The sequence below is a fragment of the Gadus chalcogrammus genome, chromosome 22, assembly GCF_026213295.1.
Source record: "Gadus chalcogrammus isolate NIFS_2021 chromosome 22, NIFS_Gcha_1.0, whole genome shotgun sequence".
Classification (NCBI taxonomy): domain Eukaryota; kingdom Metazoa; phylum Chordata; class Actinopteri; order Gadiformes; family Gadidae; genus Gadus; species Gadus chalcogrammus.
The window spans coordinates 14,282,617-14,306,468 of NC_079433.1; the positions used below are offsets into that span (position 1 = coordinate 14,282,617).

The 23,852-nt window shown below is 45.6% G+C and overlaps 2 protein-coding genes across 3 annotated transcripts in view; both read right to left on the reverse strand.

Moving 5' to 3' along the window:
- Positions 1-5,722, reverse strand: part of cap2 (cyclase associated actin cytoskeleton regulatory protein 2) — a 17,699-nt gene extending 11,977 nt beyond the window's left edge. Inside the window, exons 1-4 of one of the 2 annotated variants that reach the window (XM_056582465.1) lie at positions 5,615-5,722; positions 3,002-3,125; positions 2,621-2,721; positions 592-669 (exon numbers count right to left, since the gene is read on the reverse strand). In XM_056582465.1, coding sequence (XP_056438440.1) covers positions 592-669; positions 2,621-2,721; positions 3,002-3,116 — 294 coding nt within the window. In that variant the 5' untranslated portion in view covers positions 3,117-3,125; positions 5,615-5,722. Of the gene's footprint in view, positions 1-591; positions 670-2,620; positions 2,722-3,001; positions 3,126-5,108; positions 5,333-5,614 lie in introns of those variants that run through there. The other variant, XM_056582466.1, reaches the window with a different exon arrangement.
- A 2,990-nt stretch (positions 5,723-8,712) lies between these two features.
- On the reverse strand, positions 8,713-17,846 carry rbm24a (RNA binding motif protein 24a). Its single transcript, XM_056583306.1, has 4 exons — positions 17,361-17,846; positions 15,974-16,097; positions 15,476-15,530; positions 8,713-9,189 (listed from the first exon to the last, which is right to left on the reverse strand). The coding sequence occupies exons 1-4, from the start codon at positions 17,526-17,528 to the stop codon at positions 8,835-8,837; spliced, it is 702 nt and encodes a 233-aa protein (XP_056439281.1). The 5' UTR covers positions 17,529-17,846; the 3' UTR covers positions 8,713-8,834.
- Between the last annotated feature and the right edge of the window lie 6,006 nt (positions 17,847-23,852).

Genomic DNA, 23,852 nt, shown 5'->3' on the forward strand with positions numbered 1-23,852 from the left:
TTCTCTTTTTTGTCACAGAGCGATGTAATCCCTCTGTGAACAGCCAGAGCAGCCGGCCGCCCAGCGTCCCCAACACAGGGGCCCGGGGGCGCCAGGGAGAGGGCCCCTGGTTAGGATCCCTGCACGCACCTTGCATCAGAGGCAGGTGCATCCAGTCATCACCCCTGAACCGTTTGTGTCCGTTGTTGTACAGTCGTAGTTTACTACAGCATTATATTATGTTAATTTTCCCAAACACACACACACATTATTCAATTCTTTGCGTTTAAGTATCCTCAAATAGTATGTTTTGGAATTCATAGTTTGTGTGCTGAACATAACCATTGAAGTGAAGACATAACAAAACAGTCTATTCAGATTTTTTTTACAATCTTGGTAATTTTTCCCCATTTCATTTACAATTCCAGTGAAACTACACACACACATCATATGTTGGAGTGGTATGAAGCACGAAGGAGAAGGAGACATACATCCCCACATCATAACACATCTACCTCCTCCTCTTGACTGTTATGTTATAGTGGGCCTCAAGAGGCACTCAGGACCGAAGGACTTAGTGAGATGGTGTCAGGTAGTTTGACGGGCTCGTACCTGTGGAGGCTGCTTGTGGGTGGAGGCCATTTTCAGGAAGGCCCTCTGAGTCCGCAGGGCGTTCTCCACCAACTCTGCCTGGGGGTCACAGAGGTCAGGGGTCAACAAGGGGTTAGGGGGTCAGGTTTTAGGGTGTTTAGTTTTAGATGTGTTTAGTCATTCTCCAAGCATCTCCTTTGTTTGACACACACACACACACACACGCACACACACACACACACACACACACACACAATCACCTACACGCACTGATTGTAGGCAATTCTCATCCAGCCTTTCCACAGCCAATTTGTGTGTGTGCGCGCGCGCGCATGCGCGCGTGCGCGCGTGCGTGCGTGTGTGTGTGTGTGTGTGTGTGTGTGTGTGTGTGTGTGTGTGTGTGTGTGTGTGTTTATGTGTGTGAGTATTTGGGAAGAGACCTTCACATGTGGGCCAGAGGAACCACCAGGGAGTCTAAGACCATATAAGGACCTGGTAAAGAAGAGCTCTCCTCTTGGCTGCACATCCCCCCCCCCCCCCCCCCCGCCTCACTCCTGCCTCCAGACTCAGGGATGAGAAACAGAGATAGAAGAAATTGCTCTTTCCAGAGCACTGAATGATACACACACACTCAGGACACTCACTCCTGTGATGCATGAAGCACACTTGTGTGTTTGTGTTCAAAGCTCGCTTGTTTCACTTTTATACTATTGTTCACTGACAGATCATAAACGGCACAATGGGCGCCCACACACACACACGCGCACGCACACACACACGCACACACACATGCACATGCACACACACACACACACACACACACACACACACACACACTAAAAGTTCACAAGGAACAATGGCTTATTGTCAAAAAAAGGAAAACGGTTCTTTGCCTGAGGTCCCTATTAGCAGAATGGTACATTGTCTTATAAACCATATATTTCCACACCCTGTCATAACCTTAGAACAGAGCAGTATTTAACAATTATGTTTTATGCCAGCAGCATTTCCCTAGATGCCCCCACTTTGCTTTGAGTCGGAACTGGATACAAGCTTGGTTTACAATGACTGCATGCTATCCTATGTATAGGAACCTGGAATTCTCTCTTCAGCTGTTCAGTTTTCACCCAGATTTGCCCAGCAACCAGTTTTGATTGGCAGAGACTGATAACACGAAAAAGGGGCTGCTCATTGTGAACCAATCCACATGAATCTATTATAAGTCACTCGAAACGTTGGTTCTATGAGGTGCTGCTAAAGAAGTAAAGAGACTGGGATTAGTGGGACTGTTAAGAACCATCCCAGGCTGATTTGGCTTAGTCTCTAGTTAGAAACATGTCCACATGTATCCAGAAAGGTGTCCTGACATATACTCTTAATTTTTACTTTATCATGTAATACTTAATTATGGGAAAGGGTAGAATTTGGTCTGATAAGTCTTTGACTTATCAGGCAGATGGCTACTTGGTTCAGAGCTAAGTCTGCAGTCTGCCTGTTGAGCAAGATGCTGAACCTTCTCCTTAATGCCACGTTTCTCAAGCCATTGTCGGTCACTTTGGATCACAGTGTCAAGTCACAAAATAATAACTTAGTAATAGAAAGACTTAGACCGTGTTGGTGGTTCTATGTTGATTTCAAGGGAACATTAGAAGACCATGTCTTGATGTCATATACTATATATATATTTCATGAGTGTCTCTGAGTATAGTGTGTCCTGTGAGTGAACAGCAGGCAGACAGTAGGAGGCAGAAAGTCAACCGTCTAGCAGGATCAGTTCAAGACAACAGCTGCACCCAGGGACCTCTGTCGGTGACAGCTGCTCTCTCTCTCTCTCTCTCTCTCTCTCTCTCTCTCTCTCTCTCTCTCTCTCTCTCTCTCTCTCTCTCTCTCTCTCTCTCACTTTGAGGGTGTCTCTCGTTCGTGCGTACACAAGAATGACCGTCAAAGAGCCACGGTTCAGTTGTGACTGTCCATCTAAAAACACACACACACACACACCCACACCCACACACACACACACACACACACACACACACACACACTCTCTCACATGTTTCTCCACGTCGGGGCCCAGGGCCTTGCTGGTCTTCAGGTAGGTCGCCACTGGGCCGCGGAGAAGCAGGTCGAAGGACTCCATGCAGTGGGACTCATCTGTATCGGGGGGTTAGCATCACAGCAGGTTGAATGCTATGGTGAGCGCACTGTGTTTAGCGGTCGCTGCCTGTGTTGCTGGTTCTGTCCCTCAAGATGGGATGAGGTAACTTTACATTCCCTATAGGGTGAGTTACTGCATAGGTCTTATATGTGCTTCACTCAGTTGTTGGTCGGATCCCTACTTGACTGATACTTAAACTACTCATGTATAATATACCGTAGTAATATTTCTATCCTGTTTTTGTGTTCCCGTGTGTGTGTGTTTAGCAGGCCTTACCATCAAGCCCGTTGGAGTGTCCGTTAGACGCCATGCAACGGCATGCCTGCATTTTGTTTGACACTTGCTCTAGACGAATCACAGCCTGCTCCAGGCGCTCTATCAGGGCTTCCATGACCCGCCCCTAGAAGACCAACAAGAGGAAGAAGAAGAAGAAGAGAGGAAAGCAAACAATCAATCATTTGAAACATTTGACAAAAGTGTCTTTAGGTGAATAAAAGCAAAGGATAAATTACTTGAGAAACTTTTTATCAGGTCGTACAGATGCCCCTTCACTTCACCTGGCATTTTTCACTGAATGCTATCGAACAAAACACACACATTTGTCACACACACACACACACACACACACACGTGTTGTGTGTGTGTGACGCCACATCACGCCACTATAGTGTCACCCGTCCGGAATACGATCCTGGCCCATCTAACAAGTTGATGCCGCATCTCTGTTTACAAGCTGCTGCTACAGCTAGCCTCAGCCTCCCAAACTCACACCTGCTGCCACCTGACTCAATGACCACCGATGGGCGAGAGACACAACGTCACCATCGCCATCTATTATTCACCACGCAATCCCACTGAAAAACACACGCCAACCCAGTTCCTGCACTTTAAACAATGTTCTCTGGTGTGTGTGTGTGTGTGTGTGTGTGTGTGTGTGTGTGTGTGTGTGTGTGTGTGTGTGTGTGTGCGTGTGCGTGTGCGTGTCTGGCCGACCATGGGTGCCATCTTGTCATTCTTTGAGAGGTCTCTGGCTGGTGCCAGATGCCTATCGTAGGCCTCAAAGCTATTTAGGATCTCTGGGTCACGGCTGCCTCGGTTGGGGTGGGGGTGGCCCAGCGAACCAGCTATATGTCTGGGGGAGGTGCAGGGCTCCTGCCCTCCTAACGGTTGGCCCACTGCTGTGATCGGTTCCACTCAATCAAATATTACCTCATCCGTCGCTGTGAATGGTGACTTTGTGTTTTATAAAACCAGGTTGTAGAAATAGCTACAAAATGACGTCATCGACTCCATGACAAATTGGCTTCAATTATTAATCTTGTTACGTTCCAAGCTCTCCATGGTGATGCAGGGGCTAGATAGGACATTGGATGGCAAACACTATAACCGCGGCATCCGTTTTGCTACCTGTTAGAAAGCATTTCTGTCAATCTACAAAACTGAAAGCCTAGAGAATGCATGTGATCTCAGTCGGCTGCTGGTACATTGTCATCCATGAGCGCTGAACCCTCTGGCCTGGTATTTGATCTGGCTATATTGGGACGCTGCCTGGTCACTACAGTAGAGCTGCTGCTGGGAGTGTACTGTATGAATGATTCTAGTAGGGCTATATATAGGCCCATATATATGATATAAAATATTATTATTTTATATAAATAAAAGTATCTGGACCATATAAACAAAGACAGGATATCAGTTAATAGTGTGGGGGAAAGAAGGTTAAGTATTGGTATGAATTCAAAATTGCAGGCTAAAGGTATAATTTCCGTCAATTCGATAAACATTTGTTAGAGACACAAATCTCCCCAAATAATTAATATGATAAAATATAAATTTGCCCAATATAAATTAGTATATCACCACACACAACTACAGAAGTATACCTATTTATTCGGTTATTTGGAATATCTTTATTGAACGCACACCTAAAACAACAGTGCATTACAATGATGCAGCTAATGAAATATTGTTGACACGATATTGGCGAGCGGTCAAGAGTACTGCGTCAGAGGCTCCACGTGGTTTGCAACACAAACTGATTTCCCCTGTCAAAAAAATGGAGAAAATGCTTTTGTTCCAGTGAGCCTATACAGTTAGGGCCTACGTGTCGGTGAATCATAATCTATTAAATGCTACAATGACAACACACAATTAGGATACACGAACAGATTTCGCGAGTAAAAAAACACATTTGAGGTATAATCTTCCGTCACATTTATAAATTAAGAAAACGCTTTTCCTCACACATCGACTCTCTCAGCCAAACGCATGCCGTTGCGCAGTGTACAGGCCTACATATCTCCCATAGTATTTGATCTCTCCCATTCAGAAAAACATAATGAATCGACATTAAAACACACCACACAGACATTTCTTTGATTACCTCCTTCTTTCCGTCCCGAAGAGAGTTTTTATCTTGATGCTGATATTTCTTTCCCGGGAAAGATTTGACCCAGACTGTCTGCTGCAGTCTCACAACAGCCCGCCTCTGAACCAACCAGACAGTTGCGCGCGGGGCACTTCCGGGACTTCCAAATTAAGAAACATTGGCGAACTTGAGAGCGCGCGGCCCGGGCGACAGCTCGAGGACCATACAGTGACTCAGAGCCGCGATATCTCCCGTCTCGAGGGGGGATTTATCCGAGATCACGCGCAAATGCCCTGAGTATATTTTATATATCGTTGGAGATTGACTGCCACCAATTAAGAATACAATTAAGAGGACCTTTACAGTCAATCACAAACCATATACGAAAGTGTAACTTTGATGAATATGTTTCTCTTTTGACATTCTCGTTTTGTATTCTCATATCCAATCGTCTTTTTTATTTAACATGATTTTTTCATTAGTGGCTTAGAGAAGGCCTGCGCTCGATGCTCGCTCATTACCTGGATATGAGGGCCGTCCCGTCCTCACTCCTCACGTTTCATTGAGGAAAAAAAACTCTCCTCAAGCATGTTTATCCGGACAGTAGTTGCTTCAGTGTAGTCGACTTTTCGATGGTCGCTGCAATGTATTTATAGAAAAAGCCCAGTGTTACACATTTAGTGATGGGCTCAATCAGGGGTTGAAATAGCCCAATGACGTGTTTGGTTTGCTTGGCAGCTCTTTGCAAATAGATTAACAATTTGGACACACACAGGGACAAACTTAAGCCACACACGTCACACAAACATCATTATATTCTGTACACAGAAGGGGCCGACTGTATGCATACCGCATTAAGTCAGAAGGGACATATTTCCATCAGGGCCATGTTAATGGAGCGAAGTAAAGGCGTTCAATGTGTTTTGTGACACAAAAAACTCGTACAACCAGGTTATTTAAATATATAACATTTTATTTCGATGTAGAGTAAATACTGTGGAAATTCTGAAATAATGTTTTTTTTCCCCATACCAACAGGACCTTTGCATTTAAATAGTTACACATTTACACATCTCCATCCAGTGACAATGAAAAGCTTCTCTAAAAAGATTTTTTTTGTCTTTAAATTTTTATATTTATTTCATATTTTCCCTTGTAAAGAAATAGTTCAAGTATAAAAATTCCCAACAGTGTCGATGGCCCATCGGATCATTATTGAAGGCTAGAAGGAAAAAGCATGCATTGACAGACTACATTCTAATGGAGAAAGCAGCTTTTTTTGTCTTAAATATTATCTCGTTTTTTTCATCAGCACTAAACATTGATGAAGCACTGAACATGTTGCATGCAAGTAGGCCAGTATTTTAAAAATAAAATCAGTTTCCATATAAAAGGCATTAAGCTTGCTGAAATGTCATCTCATGTTAAGGATTCCAAAAGGCAAAAAAACATGTCTATAGTTATACAGTGCACATAACAAAATGGTCTCTTAAATAACTCCTACAACAACATTTTGGTTGAATATGTTAATAATAATAATATAATACAAATATTATTAATAATAATAATAATAATAATAATATTACGACTAAAACTACTCAATAACTTATATATATATATGCCTTGAGATGAGTACATAATATTATAAATACAGTACGCCTGCCAAGTCATACCCTTAGAGAGCCAACAGAGTCAACACTCTAAATAAATAGCCTAGCTTAAATACTACACTTCTCCTCCCTCGTTTTTTTTTTGTTTTACTCATTTTTAAATGATTCTCTTAAATAGCAATAACACATGTAAGGCACGCAGAGGAGGAAGACCCGCATGACGTCAGAGAGCTGGAAGACACAGCGGCCGCGCCCCCCCCCCGACCCCTGACCCCCTGACCCCTGACCGAGGACAGGCGTGAGGCAGGCCTGTCTTTGGTTTGAGCAATCGTACACAAGAGGCCAAGTCCGGCAGTATAGGTCTGTGTCTGAGTGTCTGAGTGTGTGTGTGTGTGTGTGTGTGTGTGTGTGTGTGTGTGTGTGTGTGTGTGTGTGTGTGTGTGTGTGTGTGTGTGTGTGTGTGTGTGTGTGTGTGTGTGTGTGTGTGTGTGTGTGTGTGCAAACCTGACATCAGCATGGAGGTGCGTGTGCGACCGTGGGTGTGGGAATGGGGCTGGGGTGTGATTGGGGGTAATGGGGGAGGGGGGTCCCCCACAAAATAGGGCAGGGGGATTAAAAAGTGAAAGGTCGACATTCAAGCACAAGTGATGCCTTCTTTTCCAGAACGATCCGTCTGTGTGGCGCTGGAGACCCACCTACCGGCAGCTTGCCTCCCCCTCCATCTTTCTCTCCCTCTTTTTGTCCCTCTATCCCTCCCAGAGCGTAAACCTTTTGTGTCGTGACGCTACGTGTGAAAGGTCGACACGCGTGTGCACGGCTGTGTTTCGGCGTGTGCGTGCGTGTGTATAGTTTGCGCGCGGGGCCAGCGTCCTCGCCCTAAAGTAACTGATTCAGTGATCTCTATTGATACCCCCGCACCAATGCCAGCCCCTTCATGTCGAGGGCCTTTGTGTGTTTTGTTCATCACCACCCCCCAAACAGCCCCCCCCCGGTCCAAAAGTTTGTAAAAGAACTGATGACTTCTCTGTTTTCTCTTTCCTGCGTGGTTTGGTTTAGTTGTGTTTGTCTCTAGGTGATGTGTTTGTTTTGCATAGCTGGAGGTCGAGAGACACACAGGATTAGAGAGAGAGACATTCGGCGTCAGGAAAGCTAACAAAAAGATGGTAGTTGTACAAAAAATATGTTCCGACTTGTGTTCACTCCTTTTTACAAACTCAACTTCCTGACAGAGGTTTGCATCTTAAAAATAATAACAATAACCATACAACAGACCTAACATGGTGGAAAACGACTCCTCTACATTTCCCTGATTATCAGAAAATATAAACTCCCGAAAAGCACTTGAAAAGACGAAAAATAAAATAATTATAATAATAATAATAATTATAATAATAACAGTAGCCCACTGTAGTAAGAGTAACAATAATACATATGTTATGAGGGCATGGAAGAACCAGTTACACTTTTGGAAAGTGTCTGGATATCTTCACAATGAGGAATAGCTAGCCTACGATGCTAACGCTAACAACAGCAATGGGACTCAATAAGGCTTAGTTTACAGCTATACCCACCACAGGGATTAGTTCCTGCATTTGTCAACTAGAAATAAGTACTCTACTACAATGATAATCAGAATGATACTAATAAAAGTTATAACAATAAAAGTACTAATAATAGTCAATCACCCTCCTAACTTTGTTCTGAGAGATTCTTCCTTGTTCTCGCATAAATACGCACGTTTTGTTGTATGGTTGAAACACAGCAAGTTGGAAAGCTACTGCATGAAGTTCCCACCTCACCATCCCATCATCATCATCATCACCACCACCATCATCACCATCATTATCTTCATTATCTTCATCATCATCACCACCATCACCACCACCACCACCACCACCACCATCATCACCACCACCACCACCATCAGCTTCAACCTGCATGACTCGGCGATCTTCGAGTCTCCAGCCCTCCCACTCGACCCCCCCTCCCCCCGCCACCTTTACGGCCCATCCTCCCTCTTCCTTTTCTTCCATCGGCCCCCCTTGTGCTCCTGACCAATCAGACAGAGCGCCTGTGGGCGAGGGCGGGCCTTGCCTCCTCCCTGCTGCGTGTCCATTGGCTGCAGTGGCTGCTATTGCATGCGGTCGGTCAGCTGCTGGGGCTGGTACTGGCCGAAGGCGGCGGCGGCTGCGGCGGCGGCTGACCCGGGCGCCGCGCCGCCCGCGCTCAGCGGCTGCTGAACGGCGTAGCCGTAGCCAGCGGCCGCGGCGGTCATGTAGCCCGGGGCAGCGGGCGAGGCGGCGTACGGGTACTGCTCGTAGGCGGCGGCGGCGGCGGCGTACTGGGCGTAGGCGGCGCCGGTGTAGTCGATGTACGGGGAGGAGGCGCTGGCGGCCGAGGCGGCGCTGGCGGCGTTGGGCTGCATGTGGGGGATGACCATGCTGGGCTGCATGAAGGCCTGTGGGTACACGTAGTGCGCCGGGATCCTGCGGGGAGACAACAGACAAACACACGGTGAGCCTTTCCTCCAGACACTGAGAACACCCCCCACCCCCCTTCTTCCCCAAACCCAACTCCACCACACCGCTGCCAAGCGCTCCCTCCCGCCTTCCGCCGCCCACCAAACCCCCCGTTCCAAACCAGCAGTCAGAAACACCCAGGGACCCCCCAGGCCTGGTCGTCGGGATTAGATTAGATTAGTACAGGGTCAGAAGAGAGCTCTCTGGAGAGAGGAGGCAGAAGAAGAGAGAAAGCAGGCTGGACAGACCAGGGAGGCTGTTGGTTTGATCTCTTGTGCTTAAGGGTTTGGCTTGAATACGTGTTTTAGATCGAGTCGAGCCCCAGGTATGGGGTGATGATGATGATGATGAGGATGATGAGGATGATAATGATGATGATGATGATAATTTCAGACTGGTTGTGTTGCTACTCGGGAAAAAATTAAGACCACTCGAATTTTGGATTAGTCTATGGTTTTAGCTTACATTGAGCCGTCGTCCGAACCTTAAGAGATATGTGTACGGATAAGAGACAAGAACGAGAGAGGTAATGAGAGAGAGAGAGAGAGAGAGAGAGAGAGAGAGAGAGAGAGAGAGAGAGAGAGAGAGAGAGAGAGAGAGAGAGAGAGAGAGAGTGTGAGAGAGAGAGAGAGAGAGAGTGTGAGCGAGTTGGAGAGCTGACAGATTGTCACATGTGGACGTGCGTTTGATGCCAGTCCATGGCCGTTAGGGGCAGTCATGGGAGGGGTGTGTGTGTGTGTGTGTGTGTGTGTGTTTCTGTGTGTGTGTGTGTGTGTGTGTGTGTGTGTGTGTGTGTGTGTGTGTGTGTGTGTGTGTGTGTGTGTGTGTGTGTGTGTGTGTATGTGTGTGTGTGTGTGTGTGTGTGTGTGTGTGTGTGTGTGTGTGTGTGTGTGTGTGTGTGTGTGTGTGTGTGTGTGTGTGTGTGTCTGTGCACGCATTTTGGCGTGGTTATAGTTGAGAGCCCAGGGGGGAGCATTGTGAAAATGTCAGTGCCCCTTCGACCGCTGGATAGTTTTACAAAGGGGGGAAAAAACCCTGTGTGGTGTTTGGTTTTTGGACCAAAAAGTCAAGGCTGGTGTTGGTGGTCTGAGGGTGAGAGTGGGGTTGGGGCTGGTGTTGGTGGGCAGAGGGATGCTACATTTAAATAAGCAATGAGGAAACAATGAACACATTCTGCCCTCAGTGATATGATCACATCCCACCACCCCAGGCTGAGGGCAGAGGGCTGCTTAAAGACCCACTTTATAGGAACGTGGGCAGAACGGATTCAGGGAAGAGCGCCAACTCATGACTAGAGAGAGAGAGAGAGAGAGAGAGAGAGAGAGAGAGAGAGAGAGAGAGAGAGAGAGAGAGAGAGAGAGAGAGAGAGAGGAGAGAGAGAGAGAGAGAGTGTGGGGGAGAGAGAGAGAGAGAGAGACAGAGAGAGAGAGTGTGGGGGAGAGAGAGAGAGAGAGAGAGAGAGAGAGAGAGAGAGACAGGGACAAACTTGAATGACTGACTCCCTATAGCGTCCCTTTGAGGCTTTGATGTCTGGTCCGTGTAAAAGTGATTTAGCCCCAACAACAGCCTTCTTGTTTTGAGTGAGCACCAAATAGTTGTGGAAATCAATCTAATATTTACAGAACCGTTAGGTTGCTGTAGAGTACTCGGCTTGACAAATGTCAGGGAAACTATTCGCTGGTTGCTATGTACAGGTTGAGTATCGTTTCCATCGACAATGATGTGCTATGTGGGAGACGTCTTCAGTGGGATGAGGTTGTTTGGAAGTAGTGTGTGGATACGTGTGCTTTAAAAAGTATAAACAGGGGGATGGACAAATTTTGATCGGGCAATATAGGAATAAATAAGCCTGAGCACTTAGAGAAGGATTTCAGGCCATTTGGAATCAGGAAGGGGGGGAGGAACATGGCAGGTGGAGATAACTTAAAGTGCGAAGCATAGCTTATAGAGAATTAATATCTTGGCATCCCTAACCAAACAATCAAATCACTGGTGTACCGAAAGCTGGTTTCGGTACACCAACCACTCTAACAACAGCAGCCGGTAACAACGTTGTACAAACCCAAGCGTGAGAGAGAGAAAATGATTCATTGGGACAACGTTGTGGGAAAAGGATAACAGCACATTCACACAAACTGGAAGACGGAGGTTTTTGAAGAAAAGCCCTGGGCTGAGGAGGAGTAATGCTGAAGATGATGGCGCTAGTTTAGTAAGTCCTGGCCGACCATCGTCTCCATGAGGAGGACACAGTGAAGCCTTTCAGACGCACAAACACACATACACAAACAAGCACACGCACACATTTACGCACATGGAGACCAACATATACTGTCAAGAGATTTATTGTGGAATAATTATTTTGCCTCGTGTTTCCATTGTAACATTTATTAAGTCAAAAGGGTTATTTGATGGATAACCAATGTATTACTCAGAGAGTAGGATTATTCATTTGGACATAATTTGGAGTTTATTTAAAAAATGACCACGACATTTCTCTGTTTCTTGAGAATGGGTCATAAATAAACACTAGGTCTATTGTAGTGGTGCAGACTTCAGTGGTACTGAAGATCAGATTGAGGGTATTAATCAACACTCTTTACTAAATGATTAACATTTTATAGAAAACCCATGTCTCTATATTTAAAGTCTTGCTAGAAGCGCATCAGTTTATAGGTTACAGCATCACCACCTCGCTATGCACTTCCATGTGGACAACAGAGTCCAGTCTACAACTCTCAAGTTGTCCCCAGGTTGGTGACCCAGCCTGGGGACAGACTGCACAGTGACAGGGGGGGGGTGTGTCTGTGCGTACGGTAGCTATTTATTGCTGGTGGAACGTGTCTTAAGGAATGGGACAACCCGTCCTATTGAGACCCTCTCTGTAAATGCCAGCTGCGGTCGATGGAGTCCAGGCCCCACCTACCCTCCCACTGTGTTCATGGGGTGGGCTGTTTGGTATTGCGGCGTATTTGCCCTATCCCTAACCCTAACGACCAAACAGACAGAAAGACAGACCAAGAAACAGACAACCACACACAGTTCATACAACATGAAGCTGTCCCGTTTACCCATAACCCCCCCCCGCACTCCTTCACTCCTTCACAACATATGGCTGGAGAGGGGTGATGACCAAGGTTAAAGTCTGAGTGTCAGAACTGAGGAGGACAGTCTTATAGGACTTGAGTGTCACTAACGTGCGTGCTCGTCTGTCTGAGGGTCATGCTTCTCATCTGGAATGTTGTTGTCTTACGAGCGAAGAGTTCACTAAAGGTCAGGGTCTAAATAAAGGTCCACGGCATGCCACTTGGATGACATTGGTGGAAGAGATTATTGCGAGGTGGGTGTGAGTCTGTTTGTGTGTGTGTTTGTGTGGGTGTATGTGTGTGTGTGTGTGTGTGTGTGTGTGTGTGTGTGTGTGTGTGTGTGTGTGTGTGTGTGTGTGTGTGTGTGTGGGTGTGTGTGTGTGTGTGTGTGTGTGTGTGTGTGTGTGTGTGTGTGTGTGTGTGTGTGTGTGTGTGTGTGTGTGTGTGTGTGCACGTGCGTTCTGGTCATATTGTGTCGATATGTGGTGTGTGTGTGTGTGTGTGTGTGTGTGTGTGTGTGTGTGTGTGTGTGTGTGTGTGTGTGTGTGTGTGTGTGTGTGTGTGTGTGTGTGTGTGTGTGTGTGTGTGTGTGTGTGTGTGTCTTTAGTTTAATCATGGAAGAGCTAGTGTATAAATGACGGGAGCTACCGCCTTCCCTGTAGCCTGTCTTGAACTGCTCTCCAAAGACCCGGCATTGAACGTACATACCGGGTGGACTGTACTCAAGGCTAGCATCAGATAAGGCTTGGGTTAGTTCAATGGAGTGTACATGACGAAAACGTCACCTAGTCCCCCCTCAGTGATGAGATCATAGAGCTCCTAGGCAGCGTACCTTCGAAGAGAATGGAAATTCTGCTGACGGGGTTATTTTTAAAGGGGGGCCTGTCTTGCACTTCGATGACATAGTGGGACTCTGTGCGCCCCCCCCCCGGTCCAGACCGCCCGACCCGTCCCTATAAAGCACTGAGCTCGGCGGGTCTGCAGTGTCAGCATTCAGGGCTTTGTGTCCCACAATGGGTACGCTTGTTTTCCTTAACACCACAAGCACCATGTGACGAAAGCTTGTTCAGATAGCAGAATAGGAGCGAGAGCGAGAGACAATGAGAAGAGTGGGGGGTGGGACAATGAGAGAGATAAAGAGAGAGAGAGAAAGTGAGAATGAGAGGGAGAAAGAGAGGGAGAGAGAGAGAGAGAGAGAGGGAGAGAGAGAGAGAGAGAGAGCGCACTGTGGTATCCAGACATGTGTTTGTGTCAGAGACTTTGTTGAGCTGAGCTGGCTGAGGTTCTGAAAGAACGCATACTCGTAGGCTGGACAAAAACATGTCCACAAGCACACACTCCAGTCATACCAGCAGGCATTTTCACATGTTCGCACACATATACACACCGACAAACATACATTCATGCCCGCTGACAACACACACACACACACACACATCTATGGGCACGGCCACTGCGGCATTTTCCCAGTGTAAATGAGCATGAGGTCGGCTATGGCAGCCGGGTCATGTGACCGTGCCCTGACATTGTCCTCTCTAGTGTGTGTGTGTACGACACACATCCACATTTCTGTGAATGTGAAAGAGAAAGACGCAATGGCTGCCACTCGAGTGTGGTCAACCAAGGCAGCAGCTGTGATGAGCAGCGCAGAATAGAAAGGGAAAGGGTGACAGAAACACAGAAAGAGAAACAAGATGATAGAGAGATACACATAAGAGAGGACAGAGACAGAAGACATATTGAGACAGGAGAGCTGTGTCCGTCCTTTCAGCAGACATGTGCTTTTGGCACTTTAAAGTTTAACATGAATACAATTTCAATGGTAAACATGAATATCACAAAACACATGCAAGCGATGGGGGCGGGATTATGTTAGGGGGGGGGGGGGGGGGGGGGGGGTTGGTGAGGATGCGTTGAAACACAAACAAATGATCACACTGAAATGTTCCCCACTCACTCCCACACAACGGCAAACAACACCAACACAAGCACGTCCCGTTGAACACAAATGGTGAACCACACGCAACAACAGAAAGCATGTCAATTAAAACATAGACCACCAACCCAACCCACCCCTTGTTGGCCAAAGTCACTGAAACACCTCACAAAAGGGGAATAAAACAACACCCCAAAGATCAATTCATTTTTTTTCTTTGTCAACACACGGTTTAGCTATCAAACCAACACTTCAGAACTGCACACACAAAGCTCTAATGGCTACTCAAAGTAATATAAGAAAATGTGAAAAGGTTAAAAATCCAAACTAAAAAAAAGTAAACCACAAGTAAACAACAACAACAACAACAACGTACATGCATCTATAATCACCATTTTGAGCGCTTGTTTTTGTGTGATTGAGCCTACAGGTAATTCCCTTCTGTCATCTGTGCATATGTTCACAGAGCTAGCCCACAAACCAGCACAGTTATCTTAAGCTGAGACTGAGCCTGTCGGACCAAAGAAAGATAGATAACATTGAGTCAGCCTGGAACTTTCCATCAATGTCTACACTACTCCATGCACTCTCACTCTCTCTCTCTCTCTCTCTCTCTCTCTCTCTCTCTCTCTCTCTCTCACCATCTCATCTCTCTCTCTCTCTCTCTCTCTCTCTCACCATCTCATCTCTCTCTCTCTCTCTCTCTCTCTCTCTCTCTCTCTCTCTCTCTCTCTCTCTCTCTCTCTCTCTCTCTCTCTCTCTCTCTCACCATCTCATCTCTCTCATTTTCTCTCTCTCTCATTCTCTCTTTCTCACTCTCGCGCTGTCTCAGTCTTTCTCTCATTATCTCTCTCTCAAACACACACACACACACACACACACACACACACACACACACACACACACACACACACACACACACACACACACACACACACACACACACACACACACACACACATTTAAACACAAATGTGAACCTTGAAAAAAACATTGTTTTTTGGCTTTTGATCGACAGGTTAAATAGGTTAATGCTGGTTATGTTATAACCAGTTAAATAAAAAGCCATCCATAATATATTGTAAGGAAGAATAATAAGACAAAATAATCAAGCTAACAGGAACACATTATTGAGCATAACAGAGATAACCATTACATCTGATGATAGTGCATCGCATCAATTATGGACTATGAAGAACAACCTAACCACAAGATATAGTACACTGCTACTTACCCATAAGGCCTTTGGATGAATGCGGGGTGAATTTGAGGAACCCCAAAGGTAAAACCTAAACCAAGCAGAAGAGACACGAACACAAAGGGAATCAGTACATATCAGTGGAGAAGCCTTGATCTACACTCACTTTGGTTATGATAATGTCATACATACAACAAAGTCAATGCTGTATTTTTGACACACATAAACAATTTAACTATTTCCTTCGGGATTAATGGAGTAGCATGAATTGAATACGTATTATCACTATGTAATTAGCATACTTTGTTATTGTTGATGTGTTGTTAACATATATTTTTGGGGCTTATGTACTAATTTGCACTACTGCAACCGTAACACATTGGGGAAGACGCGAGTTGGGTTAACTCTTATTCCCCAACTTGACAACCGATCCCGTCCAGGTTAACAGATAGTCTAGCCTGGTCCGTTCCTCAGGTCAATGCTTGATCGGAGTGGGGTGTGTGTGTGTGTGTGTGTGTCGGGGGGGGGGGGTACCTTGCTGCATCACCCGGGGTTTGGCCCCTAGGTAGGCTAGGTTCACGTTGGCCTTCCTGCCGTCGATGATGGGGTTGGGGTCCTTACAGGCCCGGTCGGCAGCCGAGCGGTCCGACATCGTGACCTTCAGAGCAGCGGGGAGAGAGTATGATTGGACCACCCAGAGAATGACTGTTACACAAATGCATTTACATGTTTATAGAAGTAAAGGTATATTGGTGTGTGAGTGTGTTTGTGTGTGTTGTACGTGTGTGTGTGTGTTTGTGACTGTGCTGACACTGCGACAAAGGAAACGATAGAGAAAAAGAGCGAGTTTTGAACTTCTAACACTGATAAAAAAAAATGATTCCAAGAAAACACCTGATTAAATCATTGTGAATGTCTATCTGAATGTGTGGCAATTTGGACAGCCATACTCAGGGTAAGGTCTGATATTATCCTGCATTATATTAGCTTTGTGGAAGTCTCTGGAGTGCAGTGCAGAAGTGATAACGGTTTGAACGTTTTATCTCATCTTATAGGGTATATCAAATGTATTTTTTCAGAAAACACTGGGGATTAAGTAAAATGTCTTGTGCACTGTTGTGCAATGATGGAATACCCGCTGAAATTACGACATCAGAAAAAAAACTCATCACCATCATCTCAACGTGCTACACGTGCTATGCGTCCGGCAGACTATCAGATAATGTGTGTTGAATATATCTCCAGAAAAAAAAAAAGATTGCCTGCCATAGTTGAAGACTTTTGATCGAGTGACTTATGGCTTTTTATGTCGCGGTATCTGCCTTAATTTAGAGTAAAGCAACATTGAGGTGGATACTGGTGTTGAAATTTGATTAGATATAAAATCACAAATGACAACGTCAACTTTATCTTTCCGTTGAACACTGGTTCGTGATATCTGCACATCACAAGACGCGCAGATCGCCGCATCTGTCAGGCGGCGCTCATTCAGCTGGAGCCACGCGCCGCGCAACAGGTTGGAGAGGGAGATATAACCGCGTTCCCATTGGAAAAATACAACAAACTAACTCGCTTTATGATCGACATATGAAAACGCTAGACCGACTTTGGATGCATGGTCAACAAAGTTTTGATTGAATAACCGACGATCGATAACGCACGATCGAGGCACGTGATGGCGCGCACATGTCTGCGAGAGAGAGAGAGAGAGAGAGAGAGAGAGAGAGAGAGAGAGAGAGAGAGAGAGAGAGAGAGAGAGAGAGAGAGAGAGAGAGAGAGAGAGAGAGAGAGAGAGAGAGAGAGAGAGAGAGAGAGAGAGAGAGAGAGAGAGAGAGAGAGAGAGAGAGAGAGAGAGAGAGAGAGAGAGAGAGAGAGTTTACAAATAAATCGGTGGTCCTGCTTGATGGACTGATATACTTACGAATCCATAACCCCTGGACTTGCCGGTCTGTCTGTCGGTAATAACCACCGCTTCTTCAATCTCACCGAACACTTCAAAATATTTCCTGAGACTTGAGTCTGTGGTGTGGTACGGAAGACCCCCGACAAAAATCTTGGTATAGGTCGTATCCTTTTGCGTGCTGTGCATCTTCACCGCTGTAGACCACTTCAGTGCAAAATACAATAAATAAGAACAGTGAACAGCAAAGTGCAGTGTCTCCTTATCAACGGGTCACTTTTTTCTAAGTATTGCTTTGAAAAATAGCAATTGAATCTTTAGCCTATGAAACAAAGAAGAGACCGTTAAAGACCCAGACCAACCGGTGGTAGATCCTCTCTTGACACTTGGAGGAGCACGGGAGCGGATTTGTCCAACAGGTCCTCAGGTGAATCCGACTCCTCTTGCTAGCTCGTGTCTAACTAAAGCGAGGATCGGACCCATTCCTAAATGCGTTGGCCGTAACTCCGCCCATCACCCGAGCCCAGGCGCTGCACGCGGACCGTGCGCGCGCCCATGACCGCCTCCTAAAAACCACTGGACGCTAGGAACAGCTGGGAGGCGCACGACCCCCCCCCCCCCCCGCGCCCCATTTCACCCCCGAGGATAAACGCTCTGCTTGTTCTTTTAATTGTACATTAATTATAAATATGTAATGAATATCGCATTCTTCGTGTGTTTTTTTTTCTCCCAATTATAACTAATATATTTTTTTAATGAACAGGCACGCGCCCCCACACCGCGTCCATTGTGAAGGCGCGGAACCTGAGGGCGAAGGGGGGGCTGATATTCACCATCATATCCCCTCATTTACACGTTGACAAGTTGATTGAAAACGTCCCAGTGTCTTCAGTGATGGCCTTGAGGTTTTTCTCTCAATGTAGAACTAATATAGGCCTATGTAACGTGATATAAACTGAATCATTGATAAGGGTTTGCGCGGCAGTGAGTCCTCCGTTCTCAGGACGCCTGTGTGTCCTGTTGCATGATGAAGACAGAACATGTAACATGAGAACTGGCCCAATTTGCAGCTGATGAACGCAACTCTATTTCTCGTTGGAAACGATGTCGAGATGAGATGCCGTCTTGTTCACAACAAGTAGGCCACAGACTCAACGGAGGGTATGTGTATAGAATCCCCTCGTAGGACGTAACCCAATATGGAACCGTGTCTTTATGTGCGTTATTCTGGCCAGGTCAATATTTTATTCATGCGGACACACGCCTTTTAACGCCAGAGTGGAGTCGCCTTAACAGAGGCCAGAGTTGGGTTTCAGGACAGACAATGGGGGGGGGGGGGGGGGGGAGAGGGGGGGTCAGGTTGCTCCCCCTATCGCATGCAGCTCGCTGACTGGCCACTATGTAGGCTGGTGATACATGAATAGGTAGCCTATAATGATATTCAATAGGAGACCTTATAATATAGTAATAATAAGAAAAGTAATAATAGCATATTGACTTTGTCTTTATAATTCAACTAGAGGCAACTAGAGGCCATTTTCGGGGTTGATTCGGCCATGAGGGAGGGGGTTAGAAATCCTGCCGGTATTTTATGTTTAGGGTTAGTTATCTGGGAAGTGGACAGCAGTTGTTCTGCCTTGGCGTAAATGGCTTGCAGACAAAGAAAATCGAAAGGTCAACGGACACTGAAACTGATCAACATCCTATACAATTATTACTATCAACCCCCTAATAACCACATCATGCTTCACTTTGTTGCTTAGATTAAACTAAATTATTATTATAAAGTATATCAAATGACAAATTGAGGTCAAATCTACCTAAAATGACCACGGATTCTGGGTACCCTCTGAAATAAAGTTTATTAGCTATCTATCTAAATCAATGATCATGATACAGTGGCTCAACTATATTTCAACACAAAGAAACACAAGCGGAAGAAACAAAGGAGCTTTATTGATAAAGAATAAACTGTACAATTTGTCTTCTAGTCCCAACTAAATAAAAACATATATTGAACAGCTTTCAATAGAGGCGTAATACAACAAGTAAAGCATCGATAACCCTTCAATTGAAACCGCACCATCTTGTGTCCAATAAGAGAACTGCGCCCCCTCGGAAAACAAAAACAAACACAAACAAATTAATTATGTTTATCTTATAACTAGGCTATAATATAATAGAATAATTTAATAGAATAGAACATTCATTTTTGGTAATTTATTGGTAGTATAGTGAGGTAATATATGATAATCCTGCCCGACTTTCACTTAAAACATAAAAAAGGTTCCCAATAGCCTATCCCCATTAGCTACGTTTATGCTGGAGTCGTATTGTTTGACAGGTTAACAGGTTTATTCTAATTGGCCGTAGTAACTCTCCACTGTAATGGCTCGCTTTAAGAGGAACTACGCCGTAGACTACTTTTGGGAGATTGCCGCCATCTAAAGGTTAAAATACACAAAGACAGTACAACTGATTTGGTTCTACTGCTCCTCCAAAGTTGTGATTAAAAATTGCGTGTTTCTTGTTTAACCAATGTTCAGAAAAATAGTAATTCACCAATTAATTACTCACCCCTCATAGACTGGCATGCCAGCAAAAATGCTGTACGCCCATCCATTTGTGATACATAAAGTTGGCCATAAGTGCCCCCACTGGTGTGTTGAGCACCCTCTGGTGGTACAACGTAGGACTGTAAATGGGTGACCAATATTGTGGTATTTTCTATTCTATTTGAGAAAGTAAACACGTCCTGCAATTTTAGTTATGAAATCAAAAATATTGTTACCAACTCAACTTTCTGTGAGAACTATTATTAAGTGACTGGTAGCCTTGATTGATTGATTGATTGATTGATTGATTGATTGATTGATTGATTGATTGATTGATTGATTGATTGATTGATTGATTGATCGATCGATTGTTTTGGTCTTGTAGCAGTGACCGTGTGAGCATTTTATTGTTACGTGATTGCTCTGCTTAAGATGGCGTTTAACCTCTCGAGGGTTTCGGAATTCCCCAAAATAGTATGGCATGAAATCAATCCCCAAGCACACACACACACTTACTCAGTCACACACAGACACACCCACACACCCACACACCCACCCCACACACCCACACACACACACACTCAGTTGTCGGGTGTTAAAACGTGTCGTCTGTATTCTGGAAGGAGGGGTCGCTCTCAAAGTCCCCCGATGCTGTGTGGAGCTGTCCCACCCGGAGCCCCTCATCCTGGACCGGTCCACCATCGCCCACCTCTCTGTCCCCACAACCTCTCAACATCCCTCCCTCTGTGGCCTCCTTCCCCTCCTCATCCCTCCCTGGGCTGTCTCGTCCCTCGTCCTCATCCTGCTCGTCCTCTTCCTCCCTGCCCTCCTCTCGGCCCTCCCCGGGGCCCTCTCTCGGCCCCCGGACGCTCCCCTCACTGGCCTCTCTGACCTGGGTGTGGGCCTGGGGGTCAGGGCCGATGGTGGTGACGGCTGTATGGAGAGGCTGGTCCTCTTGGGGATCTGGGTCTTCGAAGTCGGCCAAGACGGCGGGAGGCGCTCGGACCCGAGCCGATTTGGTCCTCAGTCTAGCCTCGAGGTCCTCTTCATTGGGCTGGAGAAGAGGGAAAAACATTAGGATAATCAAATTTACATACATATCTAAACATATATAAACATAAACACAGGGGTCGCTCCTTTGGGTCCTTAATGACTAATTTCCCACACTATTATCCAGCTCATTTACCCAGGTGAGGCTGAGAACAATTAAAGCATACGCTCAATATTGGAGCAGCTACAAAAGTGCAACAGGATCAAGCTTCTTAGACTAATAGGCAGAGAGGTAATGACTTGTGTCATGACCCTGGACCCCATACATGAGGGCAGCCCATCCGGAACCCCAATCGCCTCCTCAATTTGGACTGGCAGCAATTCACTTCCAAGGCCTTTGCCAATTTGATAGCATCAAATAAGAATATGTTTAGCTATTTAGCTATAGGGGCCAAAATCCTATGGCCAGTCAGGCAAACAATAATGTTATGTCGTGGGCGATGAACGATAAGAGTCGTTATACAGAAAATATTAAAGGGGACATATTATTCCACCAGGTGTGAGTGTGATTAGCATTTCGAAAATCTGCCCCATATGACATCACTAGTGGGCGTGTCCGCCTAGATCTGTGCTGAATAGATGAGCAACGTTTACTTCAGTCCACTGGGAAGGCTGGTAGACTGATCTATCCAGCACAGATCTAGGTGGACACGCCCACTGTCAGATGGGGCAGATTTCCGAAACGGCTTGTAAGGCTAATCACACTCACACCTGATGGCATAAAATGTCCCCTTTAAGAAGGGTGAGAGAGGCACAGAACTCTCCTTTTACTGTCCATGGTGAAGAAAATAAATCATGTGTTTGGCATGCAGCAGCACGGAGCCCGGGACGAGACATGGGAGTATTTTTTTTTATAAAGCAAACGTGCAATTTATAACTAATCCGCAAAAACGGTCTGCGATGTAATCATTTTGGGACAGAGAGCGTAACAATGACCACCCCCTTTTGAACATCTCTGCTTCCGGAAGTACATTTTTTTCCATTGACTTTTCGGAAAATCGTTACGTTAAGAGTTGTAATGCTGGAACCAAGCCAATCATTCGTCAATATAGTCGTATCCATAAAACATTTGTTTCAGAGCAAAAATAAATGTGGAAAATGGAATAAAAAGGTACAAGACTTTGTACATTATTTTTGTGAAAGAGTGAAGTAGCTACTCATCCCATAAACAATTGCAAACTTTTTCACAATGGTTCCAACCAAATAGTTTAGCGTGTTTCTTGCATCTTATAACGTTTGTCATTATTATATTGTTTATATTGTCAATAAAAGTTGTGTCATATATTGTGTGTGTGTGTGTGTGTATGTATGTATAGTGTTACAGTGTGTTTAGTGTTGTCAGCGACATGGTACGTTCCTTTGTTCCAGACAATTTTAACACATGTGAATTCAGTCTGGTATTCCAATTACATATCCATTCAACATTACGTATTCCTAGCTTTAATACTACCTAAATTAAAAAATAGCACTTCTAGTGCTATATCATCATATTTTCTATATCAACATATTTTTCAAAGTGTAAAGCTAATTTCCTCTACAGCTCTTACAACAACTCTAACTTTCCATTGATCTAAGGGAAATCTTGGTTGCTGTGGTAAGTGATCGAGTTCAGTGGCAGCAGTTATCGACGACTTGACTTTCGCGGTTGCAGTAAACTTAACGAGCTCCACCGATCAAAGACGTTGTGTTACCCTTTTGGATTGTTGGTAGTGTAGTGCTTTTAAAAGACATTGCGAATAAAACGTTGTTTTTTTTCAAAACACTAGAAGTTATCTTCTTTAACTTGGTTTATACAGAATCATATATTATCGTTTCACAATATAACAGCTTTTTGTAAGTATACCTTGGATGGTTACGACATGATGGCCTTTAATCAAAACCTCTATGGAGAAAACGAATGGGATCTTTACTTTAAAAATTGCGCTCTATAGCATCAATGTACGTCTTCTTAAAGGCCCTGTTTTCCCCACTGGCAGGCTCAGATTATAATGGGACATTAAGGAAAGGAGAATATTTCACTCTTTGCCCCTGCCGACAAGTGGTAGTCAAGCGCCTTTTTAGGAGTTCGGAAAGAGTGTGACCTCAAGCCGATAAAATCCAGACGCAAGCATTCCTGCCTACATCACACACACACACACACACACACACACACACACACACACACACACACACACACACAGTACCTGGTGTCTCCCCTCGGCCTGCTGCGTCTGGTGGTTGATGGAGTCTCTGCTGGGGGAGATCTTCAGAGCCACCAGTCTGGCTGGAGGTCTCTGCCTGGGTAGCTCTCCATCCTCCAGCTGTCGCACGCCCCCACCACGCCGCACACACACACACACACACACACACACACACACACACACATGAAATGTAACTCCTTTACTTTATACAAGGTAACCGTGAACTTGATTTAGGTTTCAGACACACGTGGTTCGAGATCTTTGCGTGTTCCTCTCGGTCGAGGCTCGCTCCCGGTACGCACCGTGATGTCGTAGGCCCCCCCCGCGGCAGAGCCCCCCTCCCGCGGCGGTCCTACTGGGATGATGCCCTGGCTCAGCAGCTGCTCCAGGATCTCACTGGAGCGGGGTCGCTCCCCAGGGGAGCTGCGGCCCTGGAGAAGACCCCCTGCACAGCGGACAAACACACAGCAGTGGAAACGGGCCCCTCCCAGGTGGGAGGCTTTCGAGGTAAAAAAAACCTCAAGGAGTGTTCTGTCGACTCTGTTTGCTTGTGTTACGAAATAGCCTTGTTCTCAACACAATGGGCGGGCTGGCGTGAGGCGGGGGGGTCTTGCGGTGTCGATAGTAAGATAATTGTTTACAAAGAGAGAGGTTGGCCAGCATTTTTTATTTGTAAAATATATTGGAAGCTTTGATCCTATCAGTTAGGCTAAATGATGCTTTGATTT